The 20324-nt window shown below is 35.0% G+C and overlaps 1 protein-coding gene across 6 annotated transcripts in view; it reads right to left on the bottom strand.

Moving 5' to 3' along the window:
* Positions 1–20324, bottom strand: part of LOC150094561 (transmembrane protein 198-like) — a 261654-nt gene that overhangs the window by 46387 nt on the left and 194943 nt on the right. For all 6 annotated transcript variants that reach the window (XM_090411785.1, XM_090411783.1, XM_090411787.1 and 3 more), the window contains one exon: positions 5320–5453. In XM_090411785.1, coding sequence (XP_090267911.1) covers positions 5320–5453 — 134 coding nt within the window. The remainder of the gene's footprint in view (positions 1–5319; positions 5454–20324) is intronic.

Genomic DNA, 20324 nt, shown 5'->3' with positions numbered 1-20324 from the left:
AGAACAGTCAATGAGTTCAAGGAGTGGTATGACAGACTGTGTTTCTTAGGGGGGGGACCTCCCCTCAATGAGTCTTGATAGACCTTGTGTTTCTTAGGAAGGACCTCCCACGAGAGTCTTTTGACTCCATGGAGGCCTGAATAATAATAATAATAATAATAAAATTTACATGTTTCTACTAAGGATGACAACTTGTGATATCTTTCAGATGGACATCAAATAATGTGAAGTTTTCTTACTTCATCCAAATTTAAACATCTAATGATTTTATGTATCACAAGGATTTTTTTTAATTTTTTTTTTTTTTAATTTAGTTACTAAATTGGGTGGGATTACATTAGATTAGATTAAAATAGTTACTATTTTATTTTTTAAACAGTATTCACTGAATTTTATTAGAAATACTTTAACTTTTATAGAGAAATATTACTTTTTTCTAAACAAATATTCTATTTCATTAAACTATGTAATCAAATAGATTAATTGATTAATTAGGACTAAAATACTGAGTGGGAGTGGCATAATTTTCTAAGAAGAACAGCATAGTTTGCTAAGGTCTTGTTTTAGTTGCATTTTATAATACAGTGGCAATATAATTTGATAAAATAAAATGAATATATTTTATTATTTCAATATTTTGCAATGGCATCTGGTAAATTACCAGGTGAAATATACACTCTTAGAAAGAAGTCAATAGACACCTCCATTGGCAAGGTGCATCATGGTATGTAACAAGTCATGTGTTTGTAGCCAGTATAAACTGGAGGAATTCATCATAAACTATTATTTCCAGAATCACTTTGATATTTTTATTTGTAACATTTTCGGCTAGGTTTCATAGCCACTGTCAACACAGTTATAAGAAAACACTAAATAAAAAAGAACAATTTAATTGAAAGTATGTGATATTATGTGCACTATCAGCTGCAGTAGAATAGCTCCATCTGTATTAATAGATATTCAAAATAAATTATAATAAATTAATTTAGTTAATTATTTTTGAATATAAACAAAATTTAATTACAATCAAGGAACACATGAATGGTGAGTATTAGTTAATATAACTTCCCAAATTGAGAAAGTTTTAGGCAATCACTTTTGTTCAGGTTTGGGTTGTAAATGTGTGCTTCACAGCTTTCTTTGTAGAGTCTTTCCAGAAGAAAGTAACTTTTGCATAACATTTTGATTTTGTTCCACCGAATCCTGTCTTTTGTAGATAAAGTGTGGCTTGATAAACCAGATTTGTTGGGTTCTTTAAGAGTAATGTATTCCTGATGTTCTTCAAGACGAAATTTTATTATATTAAATAATAATCACAATTCACGTGTTCCTAATTTGTAATTATTTTTTTAATATTTAATAATTAACTAAATTAATTTATTTTAAATATCTATTAATGCAGATAGAACTATTCTCCTGCAGCTGATAGTGCACATAATACCACGTGCTTTCAATTAAATTGTTATTTTTAGAATTTTCCTATAACTGTATTGACAATAGCTATGAAACAGCCAAAACTTTTACAAATAAAAATATTAAATGCAAGTGATTCTGGTAATAATATTTTATGATAAATTCTTCTGCTTACGTCTCAATTTTCAGATGAAAACTGGAGGAATGTGATTCTCCCAAGTCAGTGCAACTGTGTCCAGGAGAAACAGCTGCAAGAAAGGAACTGATGGAATTTGAAAGAGGACATTGTGATAAGATGCCATGTTGCAAACCTATCTGTTCAGCAAACTGTCACCAAATTGGACCATCCCATAGGAAGTCAACTGCAGGTGCTACCCACAGTGGATGACCCAATGCATGTCAGCAATTTAATGCAATTTGGCTCACCGGTCATCCAATACTATATCGTGCACTTGATCAATGATTTCTGTGTTGTTACACATTTTGGATGTCCTTCATGTGGATCATCTTCAAGGCTGGTATGGCCATGTTTAAACTTGGCAGTCCATTTCTTACTTGTCAAAAACAAAGGAGAAGAGTGCCCATAAACTTTTATGAACTTCGAATGAATTTCCTTTGGCATTAAACCTTCTTTTACAAAGAATTTTATAACCGCACAATACTTAATTTCATCCATTTCAAGGGATACAGACAACACTTTTGCTTCAGATTTGTTTTATACAGCTGTATAAAATAAATTACTTAATAGAATGACTCAATTTCACCAGATGCTTATGACAGATGAACCAACTTAGAAAAAAAAATCGTCCCGATAGTGTTGCCATCTATTGTCTAAGCCGAGAACTTTTCAGACCACCCTCATAATAATAATATATCAGTCAATCAGAAAGAGAAAGAAAGAATGTGGCTAATGCTGAATAAGGATGTCATTTTTCCCCTACACAAGGTCTTGTTAGACCTCACTTGGGCTGCTGTGTGCAGTTCTGGCCTCTTTGTTTCCATGGTGATTCTTATACTGTGGAAAGAGAGTGTTAAAAATGATATTCAGGAATGTGGTATACTGATTATGAAGCCAGATTGAGAATTTGTGGGCTGCAGACACTAGCAAACAGGAAAAAGAGGGGTGATATGATTGACTTACAAACTTCTGAAGGGAGGGGGGGGGGTCATATGGGATTTAAGTTGATTGAATTTTTCATTTTATGGAAGGTTGGAAAAGGATGAAAGGGCATCCTTGGAAACTGAGAATGAATGCTGTCAAAGAAAGGGGTGAGAGAGCTAGATTTTTCTCTCATAGAGTGGTGCATGATTGGAATGGATTGGCAGTGGATGGTGTTTGTGAAAGTAGTTTGAATGAATTCGAGAACAAGTATAACAGCTGGCGTGTGTAGTATGCACCATCCCTCATTGAGGTCCTGGAGGCCTTTCCTAATAATAATAATTTTTATGTATTTGATAATTTATGTTATCATAGTAATGATTTTATCAGTGTCAATTTGTTAATATTTGTTATGTGTGAATATTATAAGCATTTTGCTGATATGTGAGTACTTTTAAATAAATTTGGTGAAATTTCTTAATGGTTTCAACAATATGAATGAGTCACTTTAATGGGCCTAAAAATATCAACATTGTGGTATATATTGAACTAATCATCATTGATGGTTTCCATAAATGAATTTATTATTGGTGTGACAAAAATTACTGAGGAAATAGTGAATTCTTACAAGTGTTTTAGGTAAGTTGACTAGTTTGTAGTTGTTTAATAGTAATCTAAAAGAAACCTGGCTAATTTGTTTTAAATGGAACAACTATCAGGACTATATTAGCTGCCTTCTATCAGTTACTCTCAAATGAATTCCTAGTAGATGTGACATTAACATGTGAGGGATTGAGTTTAAAGGCTCACAAAATGGTGCAATTTGCATGTAGTCCTTTCTTTCAGAGCTTATTTATGGAATGCTCTCGTAAACATCTCATGTCATTCAAAGATCTTAGGGGAAAAAAAAAAAACAAAGGAAACCCTAAATGTTGTCAGCTATTGCTTTCATTTTTTAAATTAAGGTTGCAATGCCTTGTTGATCACTACCTGGTATTTACTGCTGGATAAGCAAATAATCATATTCAATACTTTAAAGCTTTTCCATGTCTTATTCATTATGGAAAATTGCAAATTCAGCAGGGTGAGAAGAGAACCGTTCATTTTTTGTTCTCTCGCATATGAAGTAAAAGTAAGGTGACCATGTCATGGTTTGACTGGGACAGTACTGGTTTTGAATAATCTGTCCCCCTGTGTCCTGAAAGATGTCAGTTTTGTTCCTTTTTTTTTTTTTTTTTTTTGAATGTACAAGTAAAAAAAAAGTAAGGTATTCTCCAATCATTTTGCAATAAAGAAATAGTATCAAACACTACAAATAAACAGGAAAATAATAACATTTACATGTCACTCCCTAAGTCACAGAAATGTCATTTATTTATTTCTAGTAAACAGTGCTATTCATGCAAATTTATATGCATGTGTGACAGACTATAAACCAAATAATCAGATGAATAATATTAAATTTGTTACCTTCTAAATGACAAATGTGAATGTTTTTATGCAAAATGGTAAAAATTTTATAAATTTTAGAAGCCATGCACTATATGGCTTCTAAAAGAAAAAGTAAACTTAATAAAGACAAAAGGAAGTATGTTTTATTACAAAAATAAAATCTGAAAACAAACTCGAAGTGATATGTGACCTTTACAGAACAAAATTTTCTGTATTCTGTAATTTTTCACAGCAGTTGATCTCAGATTGACTGGCATTTTGTCTTGGTTTGTGTTTCTACAAAATTATTTTGTTCCAGTTTGTCTTTCTAGAAATCTGGTCACTTTAAGTAAAGATCTATTTCTGCTGTCAAAAATGAGAGCTCTATAATCTTGATAAAATATACAAGGAACTGGATCAGTGCAGTTTATAATATCTTGTAAGAAAAGAACCATAATTTACAGTGTTAAAGGATGGTGTGGATGCTATACTATTTGCAATTCAGTATTACTTGCTTACTATTGCTAAGCTGGACCCACAGTGATGGCTAATATGCTTTGTAAAACAAACACCGATCTTAGGAAGAACAAGAGAAAAATATGGAAAATGTAAACTTGACTTACTTGTTCCATTAATTAGTCTAGAAATATATTCAAAGTAACTGGAACTTTTGGCTATCTTTTGTAATCTTATAAATTACAGTACACAATTTTAATTAATTTACATGAAATGTTCTGTTGAAAACTAGAAGAAAGAATTATTTTATACCCAATGTACTAGTTTCGATCATAGCATCATTCTCAGATTAGTTTGATGTTTTGCCAATTAGCACAGTGTGATATCATTCCTAGCTGTTCATGTCAAAGAAGAAATTAAATTAAGATTTTAAAACTTTCTAATGAGCATAACAAATTGTAAGTAGCCTGGTATATAGAAATAATTTTACTGGAGATTAGCATTCAAAGTGAAACTGATTTGGAAATGTTGCTAATACAATAATCCCAGAATTAATTAACTGCAGCAGGAAATCAATCTGCTGGTAAGATAACCGAAGGGTGTGTTAAATGAAAGTTCATTTATTTTTAGATGAGATAACAGAGAGCTCATTATATGATCAGAAAAACATTCAAAAGACTTATTCTAAGTGTGTACTGTGAATGTATTTGAATGATGTATGTTAAATCAATTTTAAATTAATTGCTGCCTTAAACAGGTTTGATGACTGTTTCACATAGGATCACAAGGTAAAAGGATAAAGATCAGTTGGCATGCTATTTTAGATTTAAAACAACTGATATCTAGTTCCCCTTGCACTGATTTTAATATATTTTAAAAGCTATTTGTTAAATCACTTGAATGGTGAATGGTCAACGTACTTGTGATATGACATCTCCATGAGCTGTTCGTACTTGATAAAGGTAACGATACTTCTTCTGGCGCTGTTCAGCTCGAGATTCTTCTTGCCTTATCCTTTGTAAATTTAGCTGTCGTGACCGTCGAGAAGGTGCCACTGAAACATTTAAGTAAATTTTAGGCATTATATATTTTATACATTTAGCGGTTATTCTCTCTTATAAAATAAAATAAATAATTTAAAATTTAGGATTTGCAAAAAAAGCAACTTGTACGTGGAATGCATTTCACTAAATAAGAGTGTTGTCACTTTATAGTAAATGTTTGTTTTAACATTTGTATGAAATAATGGGTATGGTAATAATAATAATGTCAGCTGCAGCATTTGTTAATATCTCTGCAATGAGACTGTTTTATTACAGAGTGTTAAATAAATTTACAAGAGTTCAATCTGATTAGTGCAATGACTTTTAACTTATTCCTTTTAGAATCCAGAAAATGGCTGACTCGAGACCAAATAAAAAAATATATATACTTAATGAACCTAAATAAAACTATATACATGATAAATGTAATTAAATTAATAACTACAAAACTATTTGGCTCCAAGGCTCCAATTTAAGAAGAGTTCAAAACCTTGAGATCAATTTCTCTTTAGAGGATAATGCTCATTCTCTCACTAACTAATTCTATTAATGATTTGTTTTCCAGACTGAACATTTCATTTTTCACAACAAATTCCTACAAATAATAAATGTTCATAAGATTTAGTTCTCAGGCCTTTTCTCAAAATATAAAACTTTTTAACTTCCATGGGACTATTCTTTCTTTTAATGTTACACGGTGGTCAGCATCGACCCTGGTTTAGATACGTCGATGATATTTTCGTTATCTGGTCCTATGGCCACCAGACATTACAGACTTTCCTCAGCCACCTAAACAAACAACACAAATGCTTACAATTCACAATTGAAATTGAAAGTCAGAACACACTTTCTAGATACACTTGTCACATGTCTTCCTTCTGGAAGTCTTTCCTTCACTGTTTATCATAAGCCTACAAATACTGGCCAATATATACACAAACTCTTACCACCACCCAACAACAAAACAAAACTAGGTGTCACTAACACACTAAAAAACAGCTTTGAAGATTTGCTTCAGTTAAAAAGCACTTAAACATGAATTAAACGTTATCAGCAATACCTTCCTGAAAAATGGCAACAACAAAATTCTTCACAAGACTCCACTTAAAAACAAAAATAAACTAGATTACAAAAAAACTGTAACCATTTCATACATTAAAGGTATATCAAATAAAATAAACAGAATACTACAGAAATACCTTAATGCCACCTTTAAACCTCCTAAAATTAAAGAACTTATTCAACTCATCCAAGGATCCACTTCCTCTGCTGGCCTACACTATACCGTATTCATTGCATCCGTAATTTACCCTATATAGGCGAAACAAGAGATGCACACTTGGATAAAGGATTAAACTAAATTTATTATAGCCTAACCAAGTGAAAAATAAACTTTCGACATCTTTCTCTAAATCCAGAGTAATTTAATAAAAAGGTGGCACACCATTTGGCAACTCCTATAGGTAGAGATGACCTTGCTAATGCTTCTGCCTGGTATCTCCAGTTGGGCCTGGCTCCCACTGAAGAGACCTCAATAAAGGTCAAAACTAGTCTAGGTAGTGGCCCTTCCCTTAATGCATAACATTATACATATCTGCAAGGAGATGTGTTTTGCATTATGGGAGATACTGAGATAGGAGTGATGTTAGCTTGCTCCACCTCTGCAACGAGTTGCACCACCTTACCCCAGTCCTGAAGATACTTTCAGGTGCAAATTTTGTTTGCTCACACTTGGATAAAGGATTAAACTAAATTTATTATAGTCTAACCAAGTGAAAAATAAACTTCCAAACACAGTTGTAGTCTCCATAATTTTACTAAAATAAATGCTGATTACCGTGTAACACTAAAGGAAAGGATTCATTCTCACTTCTTGTTTCCTCCATTACCCAGATATTGCACGCTCTCTGTCTCTCTCTGTGTCAGCTGTCAATCACTCATTACCCTCCTTGGTGAGGATGCACACTTGTTCCATTAAGCTGCAAGCAAAAATTTAGCAATGGCTGACATGCTATCATTGTTAGCAAAAAAGAATGTCTTTATACAATGAACAACAGCTATTATAATACTTAATAAGTATGAATTACAATTCAGAACCATTGAAATCATTATAACTATGTGATATCTAGTAAGTACATCAATCTCAAATACTTTACTTTTTTATGTAAAGCATGCACGATTGTGATTTTTTTTCCCCTATAAATCACATACTGAACCTTGCCTTAAAGAGAGATGTGGCACTAGTGTCGCAAGCGAACATAGGGTTGTTTTGAGCTATGTTCAAGTATAGTGAGGCTTTTAGTTTCAAATTGTGCTGCAGTTGTGCTTCAGTTGGATACAAGTATCCTTCAGTGGTGTTATTGTTGAAACTTTGTTTATATTGTGTTTTTGCACTACTTCAGCGTCTAAAGATGGCGTAAAGAAACATCAGTGGCAAGTAGGCTTTCTACATGAAAGTCTAGCTCTGCCTTGGATTTTTTGCAGTGGATGTGTTGCAGAAGCTGCTATATGTATGCACCGAAAAATGTGAAAGACCTGTGGACTGTTTGGCTAAACGAGAAGAATAAAAACGTTAACGTATGTGAAAAGTGTCTAGATAGACTAGAGCGATTAGGAATGGAAGCAAACATTGGGTCGTAGCAGAAGAGCTTTGGCAGGAGTTCATGAAAATGAAAAGTGACCTCATCTCCTGCAAGAGGAATTGGAAGTGCTCAGTAAGGAGGTTCAGGATTTTAAGACCGAGTTAAATGTGTTGAATAGAGAAATTAGGACTATGGAGATTACTTTAGCTGAAGTAACTAACAGGTTTAAGTAAGGGAGAGACTTTGGTGAATGATGAAATAATGAATAGTATGGAAGTGATTGGGAGTCAAGGAATGAAAGCACAAGAAGTATAGAAGAAATGAGATGTTGTGAAAGTGAGGGAGTAAGTAAAACAGTGTTGAGGGGTCATGCTGAATAGTGTATTAAATGAGGCCATGACTGATGCTTGTTTGGGCTTGAATGAAGTGATGAGTGGTATAATATATGGTGATTCAATGATTAAGGGTATGGAGAGCAGTATGCCTGAGGAGTGCTTGTCTGGCAGAATAGAGAGAGTGACTTTAGTAATAAAGAGAGGGCATGATGCAGAAAAGACGATGGTTATGGTAGGTACAAATGACCTGAGTGGTAGTATTAATCAGGCAGCAAAAGATTTAAGAACATTGTTAGATATCATGAAGAAGAAAAGTGTTAAAGAGAGGATATTGTGTGTGCTGCCTCATTTTGACAATTATGAGTTAAGGAGACGAGCAATGATAAGGAATGATATGATTGCAAGAATGTGCAAAAAAAGAGGTCTGGAATTTGTTAATGTCTGGAGTGTGTTGTTTGAAGGCAAAAGACAGCTGCATGCAAGAGATGAGCTGCATCTGAACGTGGAAGGTCATAAGCGTTTGAAGAAGTTACTGTTTTCTGAACAAGTTGAAGTAATTGGGCAGGGAAACTAAAATTGAAAAGGTTGAGGATAAGAGGGAGAAACTTATGCAGTTAATGTATATTTGTTGATCCTTTTTTCGCGAAATAATTTGAAGAATAGAGTGGATAAAAATCGGCATGGGACGACTGAAATTAGTAGAACGTATATCAGTTCTAAAGCTGGTACAAGAACTAAAGGGAATCTGCAATTTTTGTATACTAATGCAAGAAGCATTCGAAATAAGAGGGAAAAATTTTTGGCATTAGTCAGTGCAATCTCACCAAAAGTTGTAGACATTAGTGAAACTTGGCTGTGAGCAGAAGATGTGGTTACTGGAATTGAATGTGATGGGTACAGTATTTTCAGGGAGAATGGAGAAGATAGAACGGGGGGAGGAGTACTGTTGATGATAGCTGATGAGTTGCAGCCAAAGAAGGTAGTATATCAAGAGGATAGACATGTGAATGATAGTCATTTAAGGCAGTCTGGTATGAAATTGTGACCGATGCAACCAAATACACAGTTGGTTGCTGCTATAGGCCACGGGGTACAGCGAGTGATATTGAATTCATGCATCAGCAAATTAGTGCAATGAGTGCAGGATTAGTGATTATTATGGGGGATTTTAATTATGGTGATATCAACTGGAAGGAGTAAATATCACGTGGCAAAAAAGAAATGGAATTTGTACACCTTCTAAGAGATAATTACTTGAAACAGCACATAACTGAAGGGACTTGTGATGTGAGAGAGTGCTGGATCTAGTCATAGGTTCAGAGGACATATGCATAAGGTGTTCTGGTAACCTCCAATTGGTGAGAGTGATCATGTGGTACTGACTTGGGAGGTTGCAAAATTTGTGGATTTCTCTCTTAAGAAGGGGTATATACGGAACTACAGATTGGGTAATTATAACAAGCTTTGGAGTGAGCTTACAGCCATCACATGGCAGAACATATTGCAGGAGAAAGATGTTAGCAGTGCATGGGATATAATCAGCAGGTATTCTGAGAAAGGCAATATCAGAATGTATTCCCATGGTCAGGAAGACAAGGTAGGTGTTAGATGGATGAGTAGTAGTATCATGCTTGATCTGCAAAAAAAGAAAATGTTATGGAGAATTTACAAGGAGAAAGGCGATCAGTACAAGGCTCAAGCTAGGAAGGTCACCAGCATAGTAAGAAACGCTAAATCAGATTATGAGAAGACCTTAGCCAAGGAAATCAAGGGTAATCGCAAAGAGTTCTTCTGCTATGTGGCAAGTAAAAAGAAGAATGACTTTGGAAGGATAACCTTAGTGGGTGCTGATGATATTGAGGTGATCAATTCAGATGTAATAGTAGAGTTACTGAGTGATCACTTTTCAAAAGTCTATCACCCAAGTGACGATATCTCTGTACCTGTAGCAATAACTAATGTGAGATTTGAAGTTAATAAATCAGAGGTACTTAGTATATCGTAGAATTTAAATGCAAACACTGCTGTAGGTTTCGATGGAATATCAGCTCGGGTGCTGCATGAATGTGCAAAGGAATTGTCAACACCTCTTACTTGGTTATTTAACTTAAGTTTGAACTCTGGTATAGTCCCTAGGGAGTGGAAGGAAGGCAAAGTGGTTCCTTTGCATAAAGGTGGCTCTAAGACTGTGGAAGTTAATTATAGACCAATCACCATCTCAGGAGTGGTGGTGGTAAAAATATTGGAAAAGTTGGTTAAGGACAGAATTCAAGAATGGGTGGATCAGAATATGATACTCTATAGGGGCCAACATGGTTTTGTTAAAGGTTGATCCTGCCTTAGCAATTTATTAACTTTTATAATAAAATGACATCTGAGTTGGACAAGGGAAATGGCTACACAGTGATACCTCTGGATTTCGCTAAGGCTTTTGACAGGATACTCCATGGAATACTGTTGCACAAATTAGAGCAGATGGGAATGGATACTAAACTGGTGATATGGATAAGAGAATGGCTCATGGAGATGTACCAGAAAGTAGTGTATGGAGGAGCAGAGTCCATGATGAGGCAGGTGACCAGTGGTGTGTGCCTCGGGGCTCTGTCTTGAGTCGTTGTTGTTTAATTTGTACATAAATGGTATAGGAATCCATGTAATAATAATAAAGTATCACATCCTCACAGTTTTTTCTTCCAAAAGTATGTTTGCATAAATCAACAAAGCACATGCAAAATACAGCCTCGTGCAAATGTATTAAAGTCACTGATGAAAACAATTTTTCAATTAACAGCAACAAGGAAAATCAGCATTATGTACACATTGTTCTACATCACTGAAATTAAAAAATCTGTATATGGGTTTTATGTTGGCCACATGAAACAGACATAAAGCAAAAAAGAAAGAAACTTCATCTTTATTACACCACTGATCCACCATTACTGCACTGCTCTCTATGGCGATACTTCGCTGTCAAGATATCATTCACATAGTTGCAAATCATAGAGAATATAGAGTATGCTATACTGTGATAAGAAGCAAACAGATGCTGGAATGAGAAGAGAGAGATGTAGTAAAAAAAAAAAAAAAAATGAAAAAACAGCTACAGGAGTAAAGAAAGTGTTGAAAACAATTCTCTTAAGAAACAAAGAAAATAAATACAAGGAATAAATGGTGATTTTCTATGGATTCATTATTATGTAAGTTCGTATTGAGAAGTCAATGTATCTTCATTCAGTGGTGTGAATTCTTTTTGCAATTGAAGACTGGAAAGAAAACCATATGCTATGTTTATGGAACTGACAATCAAGTAAAGGCATCTGCCTATTGTATTTTTAAGAAAATTCTGATGAATGAATACTACAGAAAGTTAAATGTAGAAACCACCCTATGGAAAATTCATACTTGCGCTCGGAATCATAAGGAAACTATCTCAATAGTATGCCGGACTGATTTATCTTGTATGCAACTTTAAGTCAGATGAAAAGGATACTGGTTGGCCAAGTGGTTAGTGTATCCACTCTCCAGCCAAAAAGCTGTGGGTTCGAATCCCACTGTGGACATGGATGTTTGTGATTGTCTGTGGAAATAGCAGTGGTGGTAGGCGATAGATGCCGTTGGTATAGATGATGCAGTTGCTGGATGAGGTTGAGTGGTGGAGATGGAGAGTCATAGAGTAGGTGCCCTCCCTTGATGAGTCTTGGACTCCCTGGAGGTGTCTAATAATAATATGAGACCTTCAAGTATTGTCTCATTGAGAAAGTCTATAGAAAACATATCAGCTGTCACACTTTCTCTTAAACTCATTTATACTGGATGCACTCATTACTTCAACAGGAAACTGTTCTGCTCGTTCACTGCTCTGTGAGAGAAAAGTTTAGCTCTCATCCCTTTAACTACACATAAACTTAAAACTTCCATGGATATCCCCTTGTTCTCTCCTCACATTCCATATAATGAGAAATTTCATTTGTAGATAACCTATAACATCCTTTCAGAAGTTTACAGACTTCTGTAACATTTTTCCCCTTTCTCCTGTTTACTAACATCCACAGTTCACATACAATCTATCCTCATAATCTACATATAATAATCCAGATTATTATTATTATTATTGTATGGGCACCTCCATGGAGTCCGAAGATCATCACGGGAAACCGAGACTATCTACACAATCTATTGTACCTCTCCTTGAACCCATTAACAAAACTTTTAACAACTGACTCTGGCAATCCATTCCATTCTTTCACAACTCTCCACGCAAAAAATCTAGTCCTCATGCTCCTTACTAACCACACTTCTACTCAACTTCCAGGGATGACCTGTTGTTCTTGCCACCTCTAGCCAAGTGCTGAAACATTTCCCTGAGAAACTTAAATGTTTCTAACAGATAAGCTTAGGTGTTGGTGGTTATTCATGACTTATTTTTAATTGTATCGACAACAAAACAATTTTATCAACTGCTTATATTTCGCTGAATTTAATCAGCATCATCAGAGCACAACACAGCTTGTATATGCAAAAGTGAGTAAGTGAAACAATACAACAGTAATGGACAAAAAATCTAAAGTTAGATCAGAATTACATTAGCAATTCACGTTGCTAATGTAAGATAACTAAATACAGTCGATAATTTTCTAACTTAAAAAAGTAAAAAATAACACACACAGACAAAGTTAGGAAAGATCAACAGATTTTGAAAAGTACTATCTTCTACAAAGGGGATTAGAAGTAGACAATCAGATCTGTTTAAGTTACATTTGGTTTATCTGGAGTTATGGCTAAAGGAACTCAAGCTATGAGACCAGTGTATTATGCCTGTTAACACACACACTCACTCACTCTCTCTCTCTCTCTCTCTCTCTGTGTGTGTTCGTTCTAATGGCCAGTTTTGCTTGCTTTGCAGGATGAAAATCTCTGCCACCCCAGTATGGTTTTAGTTAGACAATGAAGTAAAGTTTTACATGCCTCTTATAAATTTAGACATTCTATGAGGAAACAAATGAATGACTCGTCTTGTTTCAATAAACTATATTTAGTGTCAATAGCATGCACAGGAAGTCCAGACTGTTCAGGCTCATGGTATTTAATATAAGACTTGTGTTCTTCTAGCTGAATAAAAGCAGATCTTCCTGTTTGTCAGAAATAAGATAACCCAAAAGAGCAAGGAATCTGGTAGACACCTGGATAACTGATAGGTTGAAGATTGTCCTTAGGAGAAACGAGAAAGGTGGAGATTTTTCTGATAGTGCGAAAGGCATCAAAAATATTCAGTGATTTTAAAACTTTTGTTATGCATTCACTAATGCTTTGCACATGAGGGATTGGAATGCAAGTTATTTCTTCTCTATTAGAAGCGTTACAGATATTATAACTGAAGTTAAAAGCTTTTTTGATGAAAGAATCCTTAAAACCATTTAATAAAAAGGTGGATTTAATATTTTGTAATTCTTTCTGTAAAAGTTCGTCTGAAGAACATACAGAATGAGCATGATGCACTTGAGTCTTAATAGTTCAAGCCCTTTTGGCTAGGATGGTGGTCATATTCAACATGGATATAATGGCCTGTATGAGTCTTTCTTCTTCCAAAAAACTGAAAACTTAAGCTGCCATCTAGCTGACAAAGAATTAGATCTAAAAAGGCTAATTGGTTATTTACTTCTTCTTCTTCTAAGATGAAGTGGATCCTGGGATGAAGTGCATTTAATTTGGAAACAAACCTGCAACTCAGAGGAAGAGTCATTCCAAATTGCAAAAATATCATCTACAAATCTGTACCAACGTGTAGATCAAAGATACATTATTCAAGTGTTCCATGAAGAAGTTGGCAAAAGGAAAAAAATAGGATTACCCATGGCTCTTCCTTCGAATTGTTGATATAATTTGTTTTTAAAGGAGAAATAACAAGAATATGTAACAAAATCAAATAGTTGTTGAATTATTTGATTTTAATTTGAAGAAAATTCTTCTTGAAGTAATTCAATGGTGTCTGATAAAAGAATATTAGTAAACAAGGATACAACATCTAAACTGATCATAATATCAGAAGTGTCCAGATGAAGATCAGAATGCTTTACACATTTCTTTATAACAACATTCTATGAGGAAAGGAGTTTTGTGAAGGATTCTTTTTTTGTTCCGATAAACTTTATGTTTAGTGTAGAAAGAATACTCAACAAGTCCAGACTGTTCAGGCACAAGGTATTTAATATAAGACTTCTGCTCTTCTAGACAAATTAAAGCATATCTTTAGTCCTCTTAAATAGGGAAATCAATTCTATCAAGATCACTATAGAATCTCTATTAGTGGCTGAAATTTTTAACACTATTCTTCACATGTCATCAACTTCTTACCAATGTGTTTTTAATGCTTCTCATGATAATTTCAAGTACCAGCCACTTTAGAACCATACTCATAATGCCTGTGATATAGATAAACTCATCTTCAATATTTTCAGCCACCCACTAACACAGGATGAAGATTTTTTCCAATAATGTACCTCTTATGGACTTTTTTTTTCATAGCATAGATAGGGCCTTCAATTCTTACCTCTAAAAACAGTTAACAAGATTCATTTTGAATGTGCAAAAATTCTTTTTAGTGCCAGGCCACCTTTCTAATCTTTCTTTTTCTGAATTTAAAGTGCTGAAATCCTTGAAGAATAACAACAATTTAATTATTACAAAAGCTGACAAGGGAAAGGTTAAGGTTGTTGTTGTTCAAGATAAAAAAGAATATGATAGAAAAATGTCTTGACTACTTTGAGATTATTCACCTTATAGCCCCCTCACATCTGATCCCACCTGCAGTAAGCTAAACAGACTTAATTCTCTTATTAAGAATGAAGATGAAAAATCTTAAACCTTTGGTTGTCCACCTAGATTATACGGTCTTCCAAAAGTTCGTCCATCTCACTCCTACTCTATTTATTCACTTAACTCTTGGTATGCAGTTATGCATTGCTTGTGTTAGATACTGCCTTATCATTTCCCATGTACTGTCATCTTTTCTACACAATTCATCAACCCAATGTATTGATGCTAGTTGACTATGGAGCCTCTGATAATCACCAACCTTATAGTTCCACAAACAGACCTTGATAACTACTTTCTCCTATTTGACTACCATTCCAAACCAATACCTCATGATCGCTTTCACTAATAGGTGGCAGTGTTGATACCTCAATTGCAACCACATCCTGAGGATATCACCAAATCTAACACCGATAAACCTCCTGTTGCTTCCATTACATACTGCTTTAGATAGTTATCCTGCAGACCCTCCACAAATTCACTCTCTTTGTTACTATATACTATCTGTTCTTTCCAATCCACGTTCCTATAAATTAAAATCTCCGATTAGAATCATCTTCCTTTTACTTGCCCAACTAATCTGTCTAAACATTTCAAAATCAATACTCTCCACATTTCCTGGCCTATAACATCATACTATTACATATACTATTTTATTGATTTCAACTGCATATACCAAGCGGCTTCAAAATCTTCACACGTACTACTATTTTCTACTTCAACTCTTGAAGGACACGATTCCTCTGCTACCATTAATAATACTCCCTCTCCTCTCTCTTGATCTTGCTATCCTTTCAAAAAATTCCATTTCAAGTCCTGATAGTAGATCATCTTCAGTCAACCAAGTTTTACTCATGCCAATTATCTTAGGGCATACTGATTCAATTAATGTTACAAACTTGGCCATTTTATTTTTGATAGTCCATACATTAGTATACAAGCATAACAATTCCCCACTCTTAAAGGCCATTCCATCAACACAATCACTCTTTTCTCTCTCTGCTATAGTGCACCTCTGTCTTAGTTTTGACTATCCCCATTTCTCTGATCCTGACTCTGAATTTCATTTATATTCTTATGATCAAGTCATTTTGCACTGCATCACTATGCTCTGCTATAATTACTTCCTTGCCTTTGTATCTATCCTCTTCTTGTCCTTGCACAACCTGCTTCTCAACCTCTCTCTGACTCTTAGCAGTACTAATTTTGTATGAACTCTTTTGCACTCTTATTAAACAACAATTGCTCCAAATGACCAATACCAAACCCATTCAAATGCATTCCATCAGCTTTGAACCATTCTAGCTTCACTTAGAATTCATTCCATATATTCACAAATTTGATACTCTCTCCCTGACACAATTCAGCGATATTTTCATTCAGTATCATTGCTTTCCTTCTCAGTTCACGACTGTCATATCTGGGCAACAACCTAACCACTTTCCCAATGACACTATCATTCTTCACTTCCTGCAACAACTTTTTCAAACCCCTTTCCACATTCTTTGTCTCACTATTCAAGTTGTTTGTGCCAAACAACTACCCACGAATTCTGATGCATGTTCCTTCCTTTTATGCAAAGCATCTGATATTCGTTTTATTGTACAACCTGTAAAACATGTTTTGTACACTTTATTCTTTACCACGCCTTTAATGATTGGGTCACTATATAAAGCAACCCTATCATCCTTAGATATTTACTGCTTCTTATTAACTTCCTTGTCATTTACACCAGTGATGCTCTTCTTTATACGTTCAATTTCATCTTCCTCCATACATTTAACTTGATGCTTACTTGACAGTAACTCTTGCCTAAGCTCTTCCACATCCCTTCTATTATTAATGTTGCAAGCACTTCCACGTGTTTCCTGATTATTCCCAGTAACACCATTCTCATTTTTGGAACATCCTACCCTTTCATCAAACTTCTCACATACTATAAATACATTATTTTTTTATCATTCGATCTAACACTCCATAAATCTTTAATGTTTTTTTGTATGCATACAAGAAACAATTGTCACATCTTTTCCACTGCAAAAAGTCCAGGGAAAAAACTTGATCTCCACGTTGAAACCTTCTGTGCTGCTGGTGTACGCTTCTTTGTTGCAACCGCCACCATTTTTGTAACATTGACAAGCACTTCCACGTTAATCAAGATAAAAACTAAAGTGACCACTTTTAGAACCAGAATACCACAGTACAATGATTATATTCAGTCTGGATATCACACAAAAGCACTATTATACAAATCTACACAATGTTAAAACGTTATTTTCTTGACCACAAAAACTATGGAAATGACTTCTATTGGGATTTATTGATCAAGTATTTTTTTTAGAACAACTATGTTATACCAACTAGTTTCACCAACTGAGGCTGTTGGCATCTTCAGGGTACATAACTGATATAAGGCGCTTAAAGCTACACACTGTTACAGACTATAAATCAACCGATTCCAATTATATTCGACAAAACAGAACGTGTACAATACATGCATAGCGCATGTACGATTTTAGATTTAAAACGTTATGATTTAATGTTATAGATTTAAAACGTTATGCAAAATGTTTTAAATCTAAACCTTCTCTGCCAGACAAAAAGTTATTTTTAATCTATCAGATCACATATTACCAAAACCAGAGATTTCTATACTCAAGATAGGTTTTAACATTGCGATAACACCTGATAATATTCCTAAAGTGGATATCATTTTTAATATAGAAAAGACAGTCTCAATGATACCGGAACCCACAGCTAATGATCTTAGATTAAAAAGTAGTATTATCCTCTCATCTTCAAGAACTCCTAACACAAACATCACCCCTCTGGAAAAACGAACAATGTATAGTTTAAAGAAAAAGAAAGATATCATTATATTAAAAACAGATAAGGGCAACTGCATGGTGATTTTAAACACCAGGGATTATGAAGATAAAATTAGCAACTTACTATCAGATACGTCCGTTTACCGTGTCCTCGTTACAGATCCAACATTAAAGAATCACAATGATATCAACGATTTATTGTGTCGCATGGTAAACTGGCCTACAGATTTAAAACAAAGACTGAAGTCTATGCATCAACTAACACCAAGACTATATGGCGCTCCAAAAGTACACAAAGATGGAATACTGTTATGCCCTATTGTAGACGGTATCAACTTGCTCACCTATCTGTTATCTAAACATCTTGCAAGCCTCCTCAAACAACACATCCATAATTTGGATGCTTACATACGAAATTCGCAACATTTTGTAGAGAAATTGAACAACATCTCCATCTCCAATACGGACCTACTCACAAGTTTGGATGTAACATCTCTATTCACTAACATTCCTGTGGAAGAAGTTTTCAACATTTTAGGAAGTTTGTTTCCGCAAGATATCACTTCCCTGTTCCATCATTGTTTAACACCAAACTTTTTCTTATGGAATAAAACCATATATCAGCAATTGACTGGCCTTGCAATGGGTAGCCCTCTCTCACCATCTTGTGCTGATCTTTTTATGGAGGTCATGTTGGAGGCTTAATGGATTTTTTACAACACTCAAAAAGAATTAAAATAGAATTTAATACTTCCAGTATTTCGTCCTAATCACTAGGACATCTACGGGGATTACAAAAACAATTAATGTAACATGCACACACAAATCTTACAATACTAAGCCCAACCACGTGGGTGACACTAAAGTCCTATCTAGGTGGAGCACCCTCTAAGGGCGGTAGTAGGTGGCCTGGAATGTAAGGTGGGACCTCTGGTGATGAGTGTTTCCCAAATCTTCGGAAGCTTAATGCAACCATATTTATTAAGATTTGGTTGGTTTCTGAGAGCTTCTGCTGCTGCTTCTAAGAAAAGTCTCTCTTTCTTGAATTTGCTGTGGTGGAGCATGGTGGTTTTCTTCCATGATGCTCTGTGGGTGGTGTCCAAAACATGGTCAGCCAAGCCTGAATGGCCATAGTTGTGTTTACAGATGTAAGACTTGTGTTCCTCTAGGCGGATGGATGCTGATCTGCCTGTCTGTCAAAAGTATGCCAGCTTACAGGAACAGGGTACTTTGTAAACTCCAGGCAGCAAGAGAGGAGGGAACCGATCTTTCGTAGACCAGATGAGGGTAGCAAGTTTGCAGTAGGGCTTATATGCTGTGTGTAGGTTATACTTTTTTAGTATCTTGGCTATTTTTTCCGAAGTGCCACGGATGTAGGGTATGGTGATGGCATTTTTAAAATCTTGTTGACGAGAGGGACGGGGAATGGGGGGAGGAATTGATTATTTTTTTGATACTGTGTTTGCTGTAGCCATTGGAGAGGAAAGTGTTGTGTATGTGGTTAAGCTCAGTAGTAAGGGTGGTTCCACTGGAACAAAGATTGTGGGCTCTCTTGGTAAGAGTTTTGATGATGCCATATTGTTGTGAGGGGTGGTGGTGGGAGAGTTTGTGAATGTATCTGCCTGTGCGTGTGGGTTTTCTGTATACAGTGAAGGCAAGTGTATCATTAGGCAGGCGTGTGACTAAGGTGTCTAGGAAGGGTAAACATTGTTCTTTTCCTTTTCCTCACTTAAGCCTCTACACACGAATTCTTTTTATGGAGGACCTTGAAAGTAAAATTTTATCTGAAGTAGACCCTAAACCCACAGTATGGTGGAGATACGTAGACGATATTTTCATTGTTTGGAACCAACAAAAAAGGACCTGTTTCATTTTCTAAACAAGATCAACTCATTACACCATACAATCAAATTCACTCTAGATCTTGAAAAAGATAACCAATTATCAATTTTGGACACCCTGATTAAGAAGCAAACGAATGGTCGTCTCAGCCTCTTAGTTTACCGAAAACCCACAAATACAGGATATTATTTGCACTTTAGCTCTTCCCACCACATTTCTCAGAAACTTAGCATTGTACACATGCTAAAAAAGCGAGCTTTCCGCATTACAACAGATCAACAAATTCTCCAGGATGAATTATCTCTAATATCAAACAACCTCACCATGAATGGCTACCCTCAGAGACTCGTCCACAATATACTTTTCTCTTACACCCCCACAAAGACAACGGGATGACACAAAGTATATTTCTACAATCGTCATTCCATATGTGGGGACAGTTTCTAAGTTGCAAGACTCCTCAAATCCCATAGAATAAGAGTGAC

Source organism: Typopeltis vanoorti, chromosome 22 (genome assembly GCF_054136105.1).
Source record: "Typopeltis vanoorti isolate ZY-2024b chromosome 22, IOZ_Tvanoo_1.0, whole genome shotgun sequence".
In the NCBI taxonomy this organism is placed as follows: domain Eukaryota; kingdom Metazoa; phylum Arthropoda; class Arachnida; order Uropygi; family Thelyphonidae; genus Typopeltis; species Typopeltis vanoorti.
Note: the sequence above shows the minus strand (reverse complement) of the source record. Positions and strands in the feature narration are given on the sequence as shown.